The sequence below is a fragment of the Gorilla gorilla genome, chromosome 10 (assembly GCF_029281585.2).
Source record: "Gorilla gorilla gorilla isolate KB3781 chromosome 10, NHGRI_mGorGor1-v2.1_pri, whole genome shotgun sequence".
In the NCBI taxonomy this organism is placed as follows: domain Eukaryota; kingdom Metazoa; phylum Chordata; class Mammalia; order Primates; family Hominidae; genus Gorilla; species Gorilla gorilla.
This window is the reverse complement of record NC_073234.2, coordinates 139777955-139795475: the sequence shown is the minus strand read 5'-3', so window position 1 is coordinate 139795475 and position 17521 is coordinate 139777955. Positions and strand designations below refer to the sequence as shown.

The 17521-nt window shown below is 58.0% G+C and overlaps 1 protein-coding gene across 37 annotated transcripts in view; it reads left to right on the top strand.

Moving 5' to 3' along the window:
- The window catches only part of NCOR2 (nuclear receptor corepressor 2), a 245481-nt gene that overhangs the window by 226347 nt on the left and 1613 nt on the right, over positions 1-17521 (top strand). For 15 of the 37 annotated variants that reach the window (XM_055358335.2, XM_055358347.2, XM_055358345.2 and 12 more), the window contains 14 exons: positions 108-329; positions 1266-1517; positions 2587-2736; positions 2895-3044; positions 3134-3341; positions 6467-7008; positions 8014-8163; positions 8366-8511; positions 9029-9222; positions 10244-10393; positions 11056-11204; positions 12631-12684; positions 15902-16126; positions 17180-17359. In XM_055358335.2, the coding sequence (XP_055214310.1) occupies positions 108-329; positions 1266-1517; positions 2587-2736; positions 2895-3044; positions 3134-3341; positions 6467-7008; positions 8014-8163; positions 8366-8511; positions 9029-9222; positions 10244-10393; positions 11056-11204; positions 12631-12684; positions 15902-16126; positions 17180-17359 (2772 nt within the window). The remainder of the gene's footprint in view (positions 1-107; positions 330-1265; positions 1518-2586; positions 2737-2894; positions 3045-3133; positions 3342-6466; positions 7009-8013; positions 8164-8365; positions 8512-9028; positions 9223-10243; positions 10394-11055; positions 11205-12630; positions 12685-15901; positions 16127-17179; positions 17360-17521) is intronic. The other 22 variants (XM_055358371.2, XM_055358367.2, XM_063694482.1 and 19 more) reach the window with 11 other exon arrangements.

The following is a 17521-nucleotide window of genomic DNA, read 5'->3' as shown; positions in this document are numbered from 1 at the left end:
ATCCCGAGGTCCCTATCCTCAAACAACTCCCCATAAACGCTACCCCCAGAGGCCCTGCGTGGGGGGTCAGTGCAGAGGCCCGATGCGTCCACCTTGCCCGTCCACAGGCAGCCTTTCGTCCAGCAAGGCATCCCAGGACCGAAAGCTGACGTCGACGCCTCGTGAGATCGCCAAGTCCCCGCACAGCACCGTGCCCGAGCACCACCCGCACCCCATCTCGCCCTATGAGCACCTGCTTCGGGGCGTGAGTGGCGTGGACCTGTATCGCAGCCACATCCCCCTGGCCTTCGACCCCACCTCCATACCCCGCGGCATCCCTCTGGACGCAGGTGATTGCCCTGGGGCTCCCAGAACCCTGCAGTGGTGCTGAACAGGGCCAGGGACCTCATCAGTGTTCGCTCAGGGACTCCTTAGGCATCAACTGTCAGGCTCCCCTGGATGGCAAAACTGAGGCCTCGGGATTGGATGACCCAACAGTGTAATCATGAGCTTAGGTTGGAGCAGAATTTCTCTTAGTAGTTTGCAGGACATGTGGGGTTAAACATTTCAGTGGTTTTCTTTTCCTGCAGGACTTATCAGTGCCTTTAGCAATGCAAAGGTATAGAATGAGGACTTGAGTATATGCATTTTTCAAATAGACATGATCTGAAAGTCTTTTTTAAAAGTTGCCGGGCGCGGTGGCTCACACCTGTAATCCCAGCACTTTGGGAGGCCGAGGCAGGCAGATCACAAGGTCAGGAGATAGAGACCATCCTGGCTAACACGGTGAAACCCCGTCTCTACTAAAAATACAAAAACTAGCCGGGTGTGGTGGCGGGTGCCTGTAGTCCCAGCTACTCGGGAGGCTGAGGCAGGAGAATGGCGTGAACCCGGGAGGCGGAGCTTGCAGTGAGCCAAGATCGCGCCACTGCACTCCAGCCTGGGCGACAGAGCGAGACTCCTTCTCAAAAAACAAAAATAAAAGAAATTTAAAAAAAAGAAATAAAAAAAGTTGCATCCCTTTGGAGTGTTAACCTGCATTGGGATGTCCTATGTTTGGGACAACTTTGATGCAAAAAGCATCCTTCGTAGAAGTCACCCTCTTGTGTCCTGGCGTGATGTTTTCCTGCTGTCCGACGCTCAGTTCTGGTTTGTGCTTTGGGCAGCCACACATGTAGGTGGGAGAAGCTGTCCGGGTGCAGAAGTAGGGGGCATCCAGACAGGTGGAGCGACACCATCAGGCATAGATATGGCTGGCCTCACATGAGCTCCCCTCTGCCCCGCAGCCGCTGCCTACTACCTGCCCCGGCACCTGGCCCCCAACCCCACCTACCCGCACCTGTACCCACCCTACCTCATCCGCGGCTACCCCGACACGGCGGCGCTGGAGAACCGGCAGACCATCATCAATGACTACATCACCTCGCAGCAGATGCACCACAACGCGGCCACCGCCATGGCCCAGCGAGCTGACATGCTGAGGGGCCTCTCGCCCCGCGAGTCCTCGCTGGCACTCAACTACGCTGCGGGTCCCCGAGGTGAGTGGGTGGGCAGACCACCTCCGCTGGATTTGGCCTTATTCACAAAGGACATGGGCATGCCCCTGTGGCCTCGCGGAGGCAGCTAGACCTGGTCACCTTGTGGGTCACCTTGTGTGAACGGACCTGAGTGGGTGGCCTGGGGTTGTGCGTGCTGTGGGTGCTGGTTGGCATCTGGTAGGTGAGTGCACAGCGTGTGGCTCCTGGCTGCATCCTCAGTGGGTGTGCGTGCATCTGTGTATACTCTTAGGATACAGGGGCCTCAGGAGTTTAAAGATCAAAATGTGGCCAGGCACAGTGGCTCATGCCTGTAATCCCAGCACTTGGGGAGGCCGAGGCAGGTGGAGAACAAGGTCAGAAGTTCGAGACCAGTCTGACCAACATGGTGAAACCTGTCTCTCCTAAAAATACAAAAATTAGCCAGGCGTGGTGATGCGCACCTGCAGTCCCAGCTACTCACTAGGCTGAGGCAAGAGAATCACTTGAACCCAGGAGGCGGAGGTTACAGTGAGCGGAGATTGTACCATTGCACTCCAGCCTGGGCAACAGGGCAAGACTGTGTCTCGGAAAAAAAAAAAGATGAAAATGTGAGGCTGTTTGGAGTTTGTTCCTTTGCCTTGTAAACAGCCCACAGCTGCTTTGCGTGCACACGTTCCAGGGCCATCCTCAGAAATGCTTCTGGAATAACCAAGTTCTAGCTGGGGCTCAGCTGGAAAAGCCAAAGTCACACTAAGTATTTTGAACAGTGAGGATTGAATACAGGGAATGGATTGTGTAGGCGTCAGAGGCTGAAGGGGCACAGAGGGCCTGAGATGGGAACCAGTGAGGGCAGCTGCAGGAGATGCCACGGCTTGGGCTTGGGAGCAGAAGAGGAGGTGGTACCGAGAGAACCTGAGCATTCAGAAAAGGGTTCCATGGCCGGTGCTGGGAGCTGAGGAGGGAGTGCCTGCCACCAGCTCTGCTGGCTCCAGGAGTGTGTGCCGTGCTCTCCAGGAGGGTGATCTGGCTGGTGGGCAGCCTGGCCTCTCTCCTCCCTGTGGCTACAACCCTGGCCCAACACCTTCCGCAGGCATCATCGACCTGTCCCAAGTGCCACACCTGCCTGTGCTCGTGCCCCCGACACCAGGCACCCCAGCCACCGCCATGGACCGCCTTGCCTACCTCCCCACCGCACCCCAGCCCTTCAGCAGCCGCCACAGCAGCTCCCCACTCTCCCCAGGTAGCGCCACTGCCCAGTCTGGGGTGGGGACCCCAGCATCCATGGGAGGCGGCTGGGGGATGGGCGGGCAGAAGCCCTGCTCTCTTTCCCACCCCAGAAGACAAAGCCAGGCTCTTCTTGGGCCCTGGGGCTGAGTCTCTGGCCTTTGGGTTTCCTAGGAGGTCCAACACACTTGACAAAACCAACCACCACGTCCTCGTCCGAGCGGGAGCGAGACCGGGATCGAGAGCGGGACCGGGATCGGGAGCGGGAAAAGTCCATCCTCACGTCCACCACGACAGTGGAGCACGCCCCCATCTGGAGACCTGGTAGGGCATCAGAGCCCCCACCCCCCGCTCCGGGACTCCTTGTGGGCCACAAGAGGCCTCCCCCTGCTGATGCCACTGCCTGTCACCAGGTACAGAGCAGAGCAGCGGCAGCAGCGGCGGGGGTGGGGGCAGCAGCAGCCGCCCCGCCTCCCACTCCCATGCCCACCAGCACTCGCCCATCTCCCCTCGGACCCAGGATGCCCTCCAGCAGAGACCCAGTGTGCTTCACAACACAGGCATGAAGGGTATCATCACCGCTGTGGAGCCCAGCACGCCCACGGTCCTGAGGTGGGCCAGGTTGGCATGGGGGAGGGGGCGGGCGGGTGGATGGGTGGTCAGTAGGAGGATGAGCAGATAAGAGGATGCTTGGTGGGAGGTATATGGGAGGTGGGTGGGTGGGCAGATGTGTGGGGGTAGAAGAATAGACTGTGAGTAGTAGATGGATGGGTGGGTGGTCGGGTTAGGTGGGTGTGTGGGTCAGTGGGAAGTTAGGTTAGCTGCGTGGGCGGATGGATGGATGGATGGGGGGGGTGGTCGGGTTAGGTGGGTAGGTGGGTCAGTGGAAGGATAGATGGCTGGGTTAGCTGGTTGGATGGGTGGATGATCAGGTTTGGTAGGTAGGTGGGTGGGTGGAAGGATAGATGGCTGGGTTAGCCAGATAGGTGGTTGGGTTAGGTGGGTAGGTGGGTCAGTGGGAGGATAGATGGTTAGGTTAGCTGGGTGGGTGGATGGATGGATGGGTGGGTGATAGGGTTAGGTAGGTGGGTGGGTGAGAGGATAGCTGGGTTAGCTGGGTGGATGGATGGGTGGGTGGTCACGTTAGGTAGGTAAGTAGATGGGCAAAAGGATAGATGGCCAAGTTAGCTGTGTGGGTGGGTGGGTGGTAGGTAGGTAGGTAGGTAGGTAGGTGGCTAAGAGGATAAATGACTGAGTTAGCTGGCTGGATGGATGGATGGATAGATGGATGGATGGATGGATGGATGATGGATGGATAGATGGGCAGGTGGTTGGGTTAGGTAGGTAGGTGGGTGGGTGAGAGGATAGATGACTGGCTTAGCTGGGTGGGTGGGTGGGAGGTAGGTAGATCGGGTTAGGTAGGTAGATGGGTGGGTAAGAGGATAGATGGCTGGGTTAACTGGGTGGATGGATGGATGGGTGGGTGGTTGGGTTAAGTAGGTAGGTAGGTGGGAGGAAGGATAGATGGCCAGGTTAGCCATGTGGATGGATGGATGGGTGGGTGGCTGAGTTAGGTAGGTAGGTGGGTGGGTGAGAGTATAGAAGCTGGCTTAGCTGGGTGGGTGGATGGGTGGGTGGTAGGGTTAGGGAGGTAGGTGGGTGGGTGAGAGTATAGACAGCTGGCTTAGCTGGGTGGGTGGATAGGAGGGTGGTAGGGTTAGGGAGGTAGGTGGGTGGGTGAGAGGAGAGACAGCTGGCTTAGCTGGGTGGATGGATGGATGGGTAGGTGGTTGGGTTAGGGAGGTAGGTGGGTGGGTGAGAGTATAGTTGACTGGCTTAGCTGGGTGGATGGGTGGGTGGTTGGGTTAGGTAGGTAGGTGGGTGGGTGAGAGTATAGATGGCTGGGTTGGCTGGGTGGGTGGGTGGATGGGTGGGTGGTTGGGTTAGGTAGGTAGGTGGGTGGGTGAGAGTATAGATGGCTGGGTTAGCTGGGTGGGTGGGTGGATGGGTGGGTGGTAGGGTTAGGTGGATGATGGAATGGATGGTTGGATGAGTAATTGTGGGGATGAGTGGAGGGAGGCCCAGGTGGATGGACGATGAGTTGGGCGGTGGGATGAGTAGATGGGGAGGTTGTTTGGTTTGAGAATAGAATCTGTGGAGAGGGAGAGACTGAATGGGGGCTGTGAGGAAAGACTTTCCCGGTCCCCCACATTTAGCAAGGCCAGCAAGGAAAAGAGGTGTCCCTCTTGCCTGGACAAAGTCCCAAGTTTCTCTGAGATGGGAGAGGCCCCTGAGTGCCCTCTGGTGACACACACTCCAGAGACTGGGTAGAGCTGCTTCACCAGGGGGGTGGGGTCACACCTCAACACCCTTCCCTGCCCGGGACCTTTTTTTTTTTTCTTTTTTTTTTTTTTTTTGAGATGGAGTTGTACTCTGTCACCCAGGCTGGAGTGCAGTGGTACGATCTCTGCTTACTGCAACCTCCACCTCCTGGGTTCAAGTGATTCTCCTGCCTCAGCCTCCCAAGTAGCTGAAATTACAGGCACGTGCAACCACGCCCGGCTAATTTTTATATTTTTAGTAGAAATGTGGTTTCACCACGTTGGCCAGGCTGGTCTCAAACTTCTGACCTCAAGTGATCTGCCTGCCTCAGCCTCCCAAAGTGCCGGGATTACAGGCGTGCGCCACCGCACCCAGCCTCTAGGACCTATTTAGAGGCAACTTACTCCTCCAAAATGAATTTTCATTCAAAAAAGTACCTGTGCCCCAACTTGCCACTTGGATGCCTGAGGTCATACCTCCCCTAATCATTATTTCAATTATGAAAAATGTCATCGTTTCCCAAAAGCAGTGGTGACTTTGTCACCCCTGACTCAGAGACCCAGCAGGTGCATGAAGCACTAATCCCTGGCTGTGGGGAGCAGGGTTCCTCACACAGGCTCTGTGGGATATGCCCGTGACAGCCGATTCAAAAATATAATGGAAAAAACGAGCGCCTGCCCACTGCCCGCTCATGAATGAGGCTCTGGGAGGTAGAGTTAGCGAGAGATGGGGGTGCCCCCATGGAAACGCAGGGCTCCGGGAAGGCGGCGTGGGTGGAGCAGCCAGCTCCTGTTCCAGCCCCAGCCCTGTGCAGGGGCAGCTGTGCCCTAGCTTCTCACTCACAGAGCTGGGAACAGCAGCTTTCTCTGTTCTCAGCGCCCACCCTGGCCGCCCCCTGGCGTCCTTCCCCTTGCTCTCTCACTCCTCACGTGGCTTTTTTAGCTCTTCGGGTATCCTGAGCAGGCCCAGCTCCCTCATGTGCCCCCTCCCTGAAGACCTCCTAGCCCTGCCTCAGCTTCCTTGCTGTTCTCTCCTGGTACCTCATTGACTACCTCCACACAGTTACCAGGCTCTGTAGAGCTTGGGATATCTGTTAATGTGATCGTGGTCTGTTTTCTGAATTAGATGGTAAGATGCTTGCATCCGTTTTATGACCGCTGTATTCACAGTGTCTAGAACAGTGCCTGGCACCTAGTAGCTGCTTAATCAGAAGTTTTGGAATGATGCAAGGAATGAATGAACAAATGAGTGGGATGGGTCAAACCATGACGCACAGAGTCTGGCAGGTTACAGTCAGGAGGGCAGTTTCACTCTGGGAGCAGCAGGGGATGTGGATTTATCCCAGGGCAATGGGGACTCATCGAGGGTGGTGGAGGAAGAGGGCAGCTCCCATGACTGCCTGACCACCTTCTCTCCTCCCCCAGGTCCACCTCCACCTCCTCACCTGTTCGCCCGGCTGCCACATTCCCACCTGCCACCCACTGCCCACTGGGCGGCACCCTCGATGGGGTCTACCCTACCCTCATGGAGCCCGTCTTGCTGCCCAAGGAGGCCCCCCGGGTTGCCCGGCCAGAGCGGCCCCGAGCAGACACCGGCCATGCCTTCCTCGCCAAGCCCCCAGCCCGCTCCGGGCTGGAGCCCGCCTCCTCCCCCAGCAAGGGCTCGGAGCCCCGGCCGCTAGTGCCCCCCGTCTCTGGCCACGCCACCATCGCCCGCACCCCTGCGAAGAACCTCGCACCTCACCACGCCAGCCCGGACCCGCCGGCGCCACCTGCCTCAGCCTCGGACCCGCACCGGGAAAAGACTCAAAGTAAACCCTTTTCCATCCAGGAACTGGAACTCCGTTCTCTGGGTAAGACCACCCTGACAGCGGCCACCTTCATAGACGCGATTATCATGCGTCAAATTGCTCACGATAAAGGGGCGCGAGAAGGAGGTGCGCTGGCCAACGGCTCCCCTCGCGATGGTAAGACTTCCGGCCCGCACCCACCCCGTCTCGTGGTCCAAAGATATTTTCAGATCTCCGCTTTTTACTTTGGCCCCGTTTTGTTTGTTGTTGGTTTTGGTATTTTGTTTTGAAGCCCACCCGTCCTCGCCGGTTTGCACGCGCTGACGACTACTCCGGCCGCGCCTGCCCCTCTGGTTTGGGGGCGCTCATCATTTGCACATCATTTTACCATGGTTTTTTTTTTTTTTGGATTTTTGCTTTTTTTTCTTTAATGAATGGATCTGTGATTCTGACTTCGACTGCGCCCCCATCTCCCTCTTTGCGCCTGTGTCCAGGGAGCAGGGATGGGGCTGCGGGAGGGCTCGGGCCTACGCCCCCACCTGCCGGCTGCCTGGATGCAGTTGGACTGGGGGAAGTGGAGGCAGGCGGTGCAAGGAGAAGCTGAGGCGGGGCAGGGACCTGCGCTGTCGAGGAGGAGCTGGGTCTGGCTCTTGCATCCTGCCCTGTCCCCAGCCCCTGTACCCCAGAAAAAGGGGAGCCCTCTGCCTCTGGACCCCTGCCTTGGCCCTAGTTCATGGCTCCTCTCTGTTGGACTGGGATGGCCGAGGCTATAGCCCAGGCGGGGCCCCGGGGACCCAGGGTCACTCCCAGCCACACCCCCACTTCTCACTCCGCCCCACACACTCCTTCCCCAGAGACCCATGCTGCCCCCATCTCACACTGGCCTCACCCGGCCTCCACCGCCTGAACCCATCTCTGTCCCTTCTTGCCTAATCTCTCTCTGTGTCTCCCTCTCTGTCTGTCTCTGTCCCGGGCTCTGCATCTCTCTCCACCTCTCCCTTGGCCTCCCTGTCTCTCCCCAACACCCGTCTCTGCCTTACTGTCTTTGGGAGCCCAAACCCTACCCCTAGCTTGGGTTCCCCTTGACCCCCCCGGGGTCCCAGCCAGCTGGGAGGGCAGCCCTGCCCCTCGGACTCCGAAACCCTGGGCCCGGTGCCTGACTCTGCACCCCGCCTGCCCTAGGTTACCACGGCAGCAGCTACAGCCCCGAAGGGGTGGAGCCCGTCAGCCCTGTGAGCTCGCCCAGCCTGACCCACGACAAGGGGCTCCCCAAGCACCTGGAAGAGCTCGACAAGAGCCACCTGGAGGGGGAGCTGCGGCCCAAGCAGCCAGGTACGCCCCACCCAGCACCCAGGCCCCCGAAGCCCTGCACAGTGAGGACCCTCAAGGCCCCATCATGCAGATAGGAAAACAGAGGTGCCTAAAGGCCAAGGAATCGGCTGGATCATGAGGCTCAAAGGCATGGGGCTGGGATTTGGGCCCAGCAGCCCTGGGGCCAGCAGACACCCCCTGACCAGCTCTGCTCTGCCTGCAGGTCCCGTGAAGCTTGGCGGGGAGGCCGCCCACCTCCCACACCTGCGGCCACTGCCTGAGAGCCAGCCCTCGTCCAGCCCGCTGCTCCAGACCGCCCCAGGGGTCAAAGGTCACCAGCGGGTGGTCACCCTGGCCCAGCACATCAGTGTAACTACGCGTTCTCTGCTGCTTCTTGTCACCTTTGCACCTGGGGGCACCAGGCCTGGAGAGGGGATGGGGAACCCCACAGCCCTTCTGTCCTGGCGGGGTGGCTGGGGGATCCAGGGCATGGCACGGGGGGGATCCAGGGCGTGGGTGAGGGTGAGATCCCAAAGCCCCAAGCACCGGCACCATCACCGCCCCCTAATCCATGGGAGGAGCCTGTGATGCGAGCCGATGACATCTTCACGGGCAATGAGGCCTTCCTGGTGGCCCGGGTTTCTCAGTGTCATGGGCTGGTCTCATCAGCCATCTGCCAACTACCAGCTTGGGACCGCTGACCACAGCCCCACTCCCATGCACACTGGGACACGGAGGCCCAGAGGGTGGCGGGCAGGTCCACAGTCACCCAGGAAGCTGGCACCACCCAGGATTCTGCCCCGAGCTCCGTCTAGCCCCTCCCCACCCCCAGAAGGTTCTGTCAGGAGAGTGTTGCCTGACTCTGGGCCCCCCCACTTGCCTGCAGGAGGTCATCACACAGGACTACACCCGGCACCACCCACAGCAGCTCAGTGCACCCCTGCCCGCCCCCCTCTACTCCTTCCCTGGGGCCAGCTGCCCCGTCCTGGACCTCCGCCGCCCACCCAGTGACCTCTACCTCCCGCCCCCGGACCATGGTGCCCCGGCCCGTGGCTCCCCCCACAGCGAAGGGGGCAAGAGGTGAGCGAGGGATGGGGGTGCCTCTTGCTGGACAGCCGGTGGGAGGCCTTCGTCAGCTGCCTGCCTCAGAGCTGGGTCTGAGCTCAGCTGCATACGAGGCCCGCCTGGTGCCATTGCACAGGCAAGAAATGGAGGCTCCAGGAGATGGGGGAGTCACAGAGCGGATACATAACGAATAATAGCTGATAAAAGTACATGCTGTGCTCAGTGGGTTCCAGGTACTCACGTGTACCCTTTACACACAGCCCCCCAGGAGACATAGGCAGCATTCTCCCCATTTCACAGATGAAGAAACTAAGGTCTGGAGAAGTGAATTCACTTGCCCACAGGGACACAGTCAGTAGGTGACGGAGGGGGATTTGTTCCAGGGCTGTATGATTAGAGAGCAGCCTTTCCACACATGCACACCCACACACATGCACACCCGCACACCCGCACACATGCACACATGCGCGCACACACACATGCGCACCCGCACACCCCTGTAGACACACGGACATGCACATGCTCACGCCCACTCCCACTCCCACCCCCACCCCCACCCCGGTGAACCGTGGGGCCTCTGGGGGTCAAAAGAGGAAGAGAGGGGAGGGCCCTGAGCTCAAGGATGAAGGAGGCGTTTTGGTGGGGGTGGGGGGGGGGTAATGTGTGTGCGAGGACAGACATGGCAAGACAGCAGGACATCTTTGGGGGGCAGTGGTGTAGCTGGCACTGGGGTACAACCAGAATTCAGAGCAGGGGTCAATAAACTGTGGCCCATGGGCCAGATCTAGCCCGGGCCCTCTGTTTGTACAATTCGTGAACTAAAAAGATGATTTTACATTTTTAAAGGATTGTTTAAAAAAAAATAAAAATGATAACAATACATGCCAGAGATTACTTGTGGTCGAAAATGCCTAAAACGTTTATGATTTGGCCACGTACAGGAACAGTGTGCTGGGCCCTGGTTTAGAGTGGAGGGAGGGTGCGCCCCCTCAGTAGGGAGACCTCTGACCACATCTGGGGCCCTTTCTCCATCCAGGTCTCCAGAGCCAAACAAGACGTCGGTCTTGGGTGGCGGTGAGGACGGTATTGAACCTGTGTCCCCACCGGAGGGCATGACGGAGCCAGGGCACTCCCGGAGTGCTGTGTACCCACTGCTGTACCGGGATGGGGAACAGACGGAGCCCAGGTACTTCTGTGGGCACATGCGCTGCCCCCGGGATGCTCTGGTATCCCTTGCCCATCCTTGGCCCCAGTCCACCGTGGTGCCATGTGGAGAGTGACAAGGGCACAGGGCTCAGCTGGGTGACCTCAAGCCTGCCAAGCAGGTTTCACCAACTTGGGGGTGTGATACATGCCCACCCTCCCTGGGGAGACCTCAGTGGTAGCTTTCTGTGCTTTGAGCTGGGATCTCAGCTGGACCAGGCCCCCGTTGCCAGCCCCTGTTGAACCTCTAAGAAATAATGAGCTAGGTGTGCTGGGCCAGACCGGGGGCGATGGGTGAGGTGGGACCTGAGAAGGAAGCTGGGCCCGCTGCCCCTGGGGAAGGGCATGATCGGAACCCAATTTCAGTCCTTGGGGCTCTCTTGAGAGGGTCAGGCTGGAGCAAGTGGTCAGAGGCAGCCCACCACGCAGCCAGGCGTCTCCCAAGACACCCCTAGCCCCAGGACGGGTGAACCGCAGAGGAGATTTCAGGAGCCGTGATCTTCTACCAGGCAGGGGGTGCAGGCGTGGGGGCGGGTGAAGCTTGCTTCCAAATGTCTAAGGCATCTCAGGTGGTGAGTTCCCCATCATCAAAGGCATGTAAGCTCGGCACCAAGTGAGCTGATGTGAGGTGTTTGATCCTCACAGCAGGATGGGCTCCAAGTCTCCAGGCAACACCAGCCAGCCGCCAGCCTTCTTCAGCAAGCTGACCGAGAGCAACTCCGCCATGGTCAAGTCCAAGAAGCAAGAGATCAACAAGAAGCTGAACACCCACAACCGGAATGAGCCTGAATACAGTAAGGGGCCTGCAGGCTCCCGGGGAAGCATGGGGCCACAGGTGGGCGGGCGGCCTGCCTGGGCAGCTGGAGCCGCCCAGTGGCAGAAACCCACGGTGCACCTTCGAAAGCTAAGTGGCCCTGCTGACCGCCTCCCCCAGGCCCTTTGCCTCACATTTGGGGAGCCCCAGGGCAGTTTCTTGATTTGCTGGGCTTTCCATAGGAGCTTACTGGCACAGAAGAATAGCACCCAGCACATAGTAGGTGCCCAGTGAATACCTGCATGAATACTGGGACCAGGGGTTGGATCCCTCCCACACAAGGGCCGGGCGCCTCCCACACTCAGCACCTGTGTGGCTTTGCACCCATTGACGTGGTTGCTGGGTATGAACGCCCCACTCTGCTTCCCAGTCCCTAGCACAGCGCCTGGCAGTTAGCAGATCCACCAGGGAATACGTGAGTGGGTGGGCAAATAAAGAATCTGTCACAGTCCCCGACCCCAAGAAGCCTCATCTGCCAGGAAAGTTTGGACAAATCACAGATGCTTTTCCCTTCCTGGGGCTGGAGTAGAAACCTTGCAGATAGTCACTGGCTTGCCGGGCACGGTGGCTCATGCCTATAGGCCCAGCACTTTGGGAGGATGAGGCAGGAGGATTGCTTGAAGCCAGGAGTTCAAGACCAGTCTGTGCAACATAGCAAGACCCCATCTCTACAAAAAACTTAAGAAACAGGCACACACCTATAGTCCCAGCTACTGGGGAGGCTGAGATAGGAGGATTTCTTGAGCCTCGGAGGTCAAGGCTGCAGTGAGCTATGATCACACCACTGCACTCCAGCCTGGACAACAGAGCAAGACACTGTCTTAAAAAAAAAAAAAAATCTCTGACCCAGGCTGGTAACTCCAGGGCCCTGTAAGTGCAGTCCAGGGAACCATAGCATCAGCATCCCCAGGGTACTAGTTAGAAATGCAGGCCCTTGGCCAGGCGCGGTGGCTTATGCCTGTAATCCCAGCACTTTGGGAGGTCAAGGCGGGTGGATCATATGAGGTCAGGAGTTTGAGACCAGCCTGACCAACATGGTGAAACCCCGTCTCTACTAAAAATACAAAAATTAGCCAGGCGTGGTGGCGGATGTCTGTAACCCCAGCTACTCAGGAGGCTGAGGCAGGAGAATCACTTGAACCTGGGAGGCGGAGGTTGCAGGGAGCCGAGATCACACAACTGCACTCCAGCCTGGGCGACAGAGCGAGACTCTATCTCAAAAAAAAAAAAAAAAGAAAAGAAATGCAGACGCTTGGCCCTGTCCCAGGCCTGCTGCATGAGAACCTGCAATGAACAAGTTTCCCCAGGTGATGCCAGCACACCTGGCCTGGACCACACAGGGGACTGGTAGGGCAGGTAATTCCCAGAGACCTGGGGGCCTCACTCACTCTGTCACCCGCTTCCAGATATCGGCCAGCCTGGGACGGAGATCTTCAATATGCCCGCCATCACCGGAACAGGTAACCCATCCAGCCCTTGCTATATGGCTGCCCTGGTCCCCTGCGCTCCCTCCCCACCCCTGCTCCAGCTGTCATGAAGGGACGAGGAGCCTTCGCTGGTCCGGGTGTACCCCCTCATTCTGGGATGAACTAACCGCACAGTAGGATTCAGAGTCACACAACAGGCAGGCGAGGCTTGTTCCCCGTGTAGGCAGGACCCTCGCTGTGCAGGGAATCTCTGGAGTTAAGATCCCCTCGGGTGGTTAGTAAGTATCAGATGCACCCTCACCAGCTGGAAACTCACCTTGCTTCTTCGCCAGCCTCGGCTGGAGATGCACATGTCTGGACGAGGGGTGGGCCTGAGCTCAGAGCACAAGCCTCCGAGTTCACTTGGGCATTTGTTACAGCTAGAGCTTCATTCCTTAATTCCAGCCAGGGAACTGGGAAGCCTTACTTTTTTTTTCAAGATCAAATACAGGTGTGTGGCAGAGATAGGTGTAAAATTGACACGCACTTTTAAGCTGAAACTTAAGACTTCTATGATCTTTTGGACTTAGGGGTCCCTTGAGGTTGGAGCCCCATCCTCTAGGAGGGCCCCATTGTGTATTTCCTTGGTGAGTCTGGGGTGTGGCCTCTGGGGGTCACTCTGCATGGGCAGGCCTGGCCCAGTGGGGCTGAGGCAGCTTCGGGGTCGGCTGCCTCTGTGTGGGTGCCTGGTTATCCTCTGGTCCTTTGGTGGAAGCCGAGGCCGGGATGGAGGTCGGAGAGGTTTGCTGATCTTCCCCGGGGAACATTCCTGGGCCTTGAGCCCTGGGAATGGTGAGCGAAGGATAGTCGTTCAGATATTATCAGGGGGTCAGCGAGGCCTCCAAATGGGAGTCCCAACTAGGACACCTCCACCTGCCCAGTGACTAGACACCGGGGGCATTGCCAAGCCTCAGGCAACGGGAAGAAGACAATTTGGTCGAAACAACAAGAGGGTTAGAAATGAATGTTCCTGGGATGTTCTAAATCTTGAAGTAGGTGCTAGACACACAGGTGTATCTGTGTGTACAAACTCATGGCATGGTACGGTGAAGATTTATGCTAACACTTATATATAAATATTTTGTATTTATCTTTTTAAGACACAGTCTTTCTGTCACCTAGGCCAGAGTGCAGTGGTGCAATCACAGCTCACTGCAGCCTCCGCCTCCCAGGCTTAGATGATCCTCCTACTTCTCAGCCTCCTGAGCAGCTGGGACTACAGGCATGCGCCACTGCACCCGACTAATTTTTTATCTTTTTTGTAGAGACAGGCTCTCAATATGTTACCCAGGCTAGTTTTGAACTCCTGTCCTCAAGCTGAGGATCCTCCCACCTCGACTGATTTTTGTTTTTTGTGTTTGTTTGTTTGTCTGTTTGTTTGACAGAGTCTTGCTCTGTCGCCCAGGCTGGAGTGCAGTGGTGCGATCTTGGCTCACTGCAGCCTCTGCCTCCCGGGTTTCAGCAGTTCTTCCACCTCAGCCTCCCAGGTAGCAGGATTACAGACACCCGCCACTACACCTGGCTAATTTTTGTATTTTTAGTAGAGATGGGGTTTCATCATGTTGGCCAGGCTGATCTCGAACTCCTGACGTCAGATGATCCACCCACATTGGGCCTCCCAAAGTGCTGGGATTACAGGCGTGAGCAGCCACGCCCAGCCTGATTTTTTCTTTTTATGCAGTTTTAGTCCACAAGAAGAAATTTTCCAGGCTCCAGTCTTTGCCACTCAACCTGTGTCAGACTTCACCTTTATAAATGGAGATTGTTAAGCCTGGAGCCAGCTCCATCAGGTCACAGACTCGTGGCCTTGGGTAGAAGGCCCAGTCGCACTGCTGTGATTTCAGCACTCACCCTTGTTGGAGATGTTGCTTTTTCTTCATGCACATGGCTGTTTTTTCAAAAGTGCTGCAGAAATGTGGCCAAGACAGCAGAAAAGGTGTGAGCATCCCTGGCTACAAAAGTATTTGAAACCAAAAGGGAAAAGAAAACGCAGGCAGCCAGCAGTTGCTACAGAAACGTGATTTTCAAAGCATCTGCGTCACCCGCAACCTCATGGAAGCCGCGGTTTAGTTTACAAAGGAGCGAGTGGTCAGAAAGACGATTTGACCACTTTGTATTCATATGATTCATTCAGAGCAGAAGTTTAAAAATCCATGAAACACTTGCCGCGTGGTGGGCACGGTGGAATGGGGATTCACTGGGGGCTTTTGAAAGCAAAGTCTGGTTTGACAAAAATTCTGAAAAGACCACCTATAGGGGGTTTGCAAAGGTCCCCCACCTCCACGTGGTTCACAAGAAAGAAAAAAGGGAAAGGAAATGTGGTTAACAGAAAAGGAGGTTTCCCCAATTGTCAGGAGGTGTTCTGGAAGCATCCTCTTGGGACCGGTTTGTTGATTCGACCACTTTGTCCTTGGGACTGGGCAGCTGGGCCAGCTGGGGCCGGACCAGGGCTGGTCCCGTGATTGTGTCTACTTCTGCCCTGTCCCCTGCACGCACCGTAACTGCATGGCTATGACCCCGCCCTCAGCGTCCGTCTCTGCACCTCTTTCTCCTCATGGCTCCTGGGTGGGGAGAGGCAGAGGGAGGAGAGTAGGCCCATCTTGGTGGGGAGGTAGGGGGCTGCACGTCCCAGGTCACACAGGTGGAGGTGGGGCAGCGGGAGGACCATCTGGTCACCTTCTCTCTCTCAGTCCCTTCCCCAGCCCCCCGCCAGCCCCCAGCTCTGGTTTGAGCCAATTTTCTAGCAGCCTGTCCCCCAAACAGGGTAGCCCTCCCATCTCCCACCCTCTCCATTAAGGCCACTTGGGATTTAAAAAAAAAAACAAAACAGCCCCAGCTAGGATTGGAGGTGCAGACGGGGCTTGTGATTTCCCAGAGGACAGAATAGGAATGAGAATAGGGGCTGGTGGGGGCATCTGACCTCCCCTACCCCACCTCCCTGGCAGTGCCCAAGAGCTTCCGGGGCCCCAGGTAGAAGGAACCAGCCTCTCCCCTTTTATCACCACCCAGCAGGAAAAAAAGGGTGGGGAGGGATAGGGAAATAAATATGTTGCTTTGCCGAAATGTGCTCACTGTGTATTTCTCTCTCCTCCTCCTCCTCCTCCTTCCCCCTCTCCCTTCTCTCTCTCCCCCTTCTCTCTCTCCGTCGCCCCTCTGGCTCCCCCTCCCCGGCCCCCATGTGTCTGTCTGTCTGTCTGTCTCTCTCTCCCAGGCCTTATGACCTATAGAAGCCAGGCGGTGCAGGAACATGCCAGCACCAACATGGGGCTGGAGGCCATAATTAGAAAGGCACTCATGGGTAAATATGACCAGTGGGAAGAGTCCCCGCCGCTCAGCGCCAATGCTTTTAACCCTCTGAATGCCAGTGCCAGCCTGCCCGCTGCTATGCCCATAACCGCTGCTGACGGACGGAGTGACCACACACTCACCTCGCCAGGTCTGCAGGCCACCCCCGCCCCACCCCCGTCTGTCCCCACCCCCGGTGTGATTAATCCTCGCTCCTCCGCGCTCCTCTGACAACCCCCTCCTCGAGCTTTGGAGCTTGTGACTTTATTTTTGTGCGTGTTTGACCTCGTTCTGGAATTTGCTAATCTGAAGCTGGGCTGACACCCCCGAAGTGTCTGTACCCTCTGCCCCCCAGCCCCGGCCCTCCTGCCCACTAGGCCCGAAGCGCTGCCACCTCCCTCGGACACTCACATTGCCGTCTGCCCCCAAGTCCTCCCGCCTTCCTCCCTGCGGGGACCCGGCTTCTTGGCCCATCTGTCTCCCTGGGGGAGAGCAGGCTGGAGTGAAGCCCCACCCATACTGTGTAGACAGGGGAATGGCAGCCAGGCCTGTGCTCAGCATCTGCCAGGCCCACTCTGTGTCCTCAGCTGCCCCTTAGCCTGGTGGGGAGGAGCCCAGGGTCTGTCTCAGCCCTGGGAGTCAGGGAGCCTTAGGGGTCAGCCCCCCATCTGCCTGGGTCCCCATTAATACCCTCTGTATCGGGGCAGGGAGCTGAGGAGAGAGTTGCAGTTGTCCAACCTGGACACTGAGGCCCCAAGAAGCTTCTGGAGCCTCTGTGGGGGTCAGGCCTAGCCTCAGGGGTCCTGACTTCTCTGCACGGGGCCTGGATCCTGCCTAGCCTTAGCATGGTCCTGGGGCCACGCTCAAACTGGAAGCCCAGCTTCATGCTTAGGGTTCCAGCCCCTGGGGCTGGGGTCGCTGCAGGACAGCCCAGGGGGCTATTGCGAACAGCAGACAGTTTAGCCACCTCCCCCTGCCCAGCAGAAACTATCTATCTCCACCCTCCAGGCTCATGGCTGGCCATCTGGTCAACCCTGGCTTCCCAGCTGGGGCGAGCAGCAGGGAGGAGGGGTTCACGTCGCTGCTCTCCCTCCATCTTTGGAGGGCCCGTGGCAGGACCTCACCCTGCCCCTGTGGCCCCACCGCAGCGTCAGTGCTGTCTTCACTGCCCAACGCAGCCCCTTCCCATCTTGTCCCCCTGCAGGTGGCGGCGGGAAGGCCAAGGTCTCTGGCAGACCCAGCAGCCGAAAAGCCAAGTCCCCGGCCCCGGGCCTGGCGTCTGGGGACCGGCCACCCTCTGTCTCCTCAGTGCACTCGGAGGGAGACTGCAACCGCCGGACGCCGCTCACCAACCGCGTGTGGGAGGACAGGCCCTCGTCCGCAGGTGGGCACCAGGTGGGGACAGGGCTGGGCTCGCTGAGCCCCCCGACACTGGGCTGTGAATGCTGCCGGGGCACTGAATGCTGAGCACCTGCTGTGTGCAGAGCTCAGACTCGGGCCTGTTCTGTGGAAATGCTGTCCAGGGGCCTGGGCAGCTGAGCCTGGC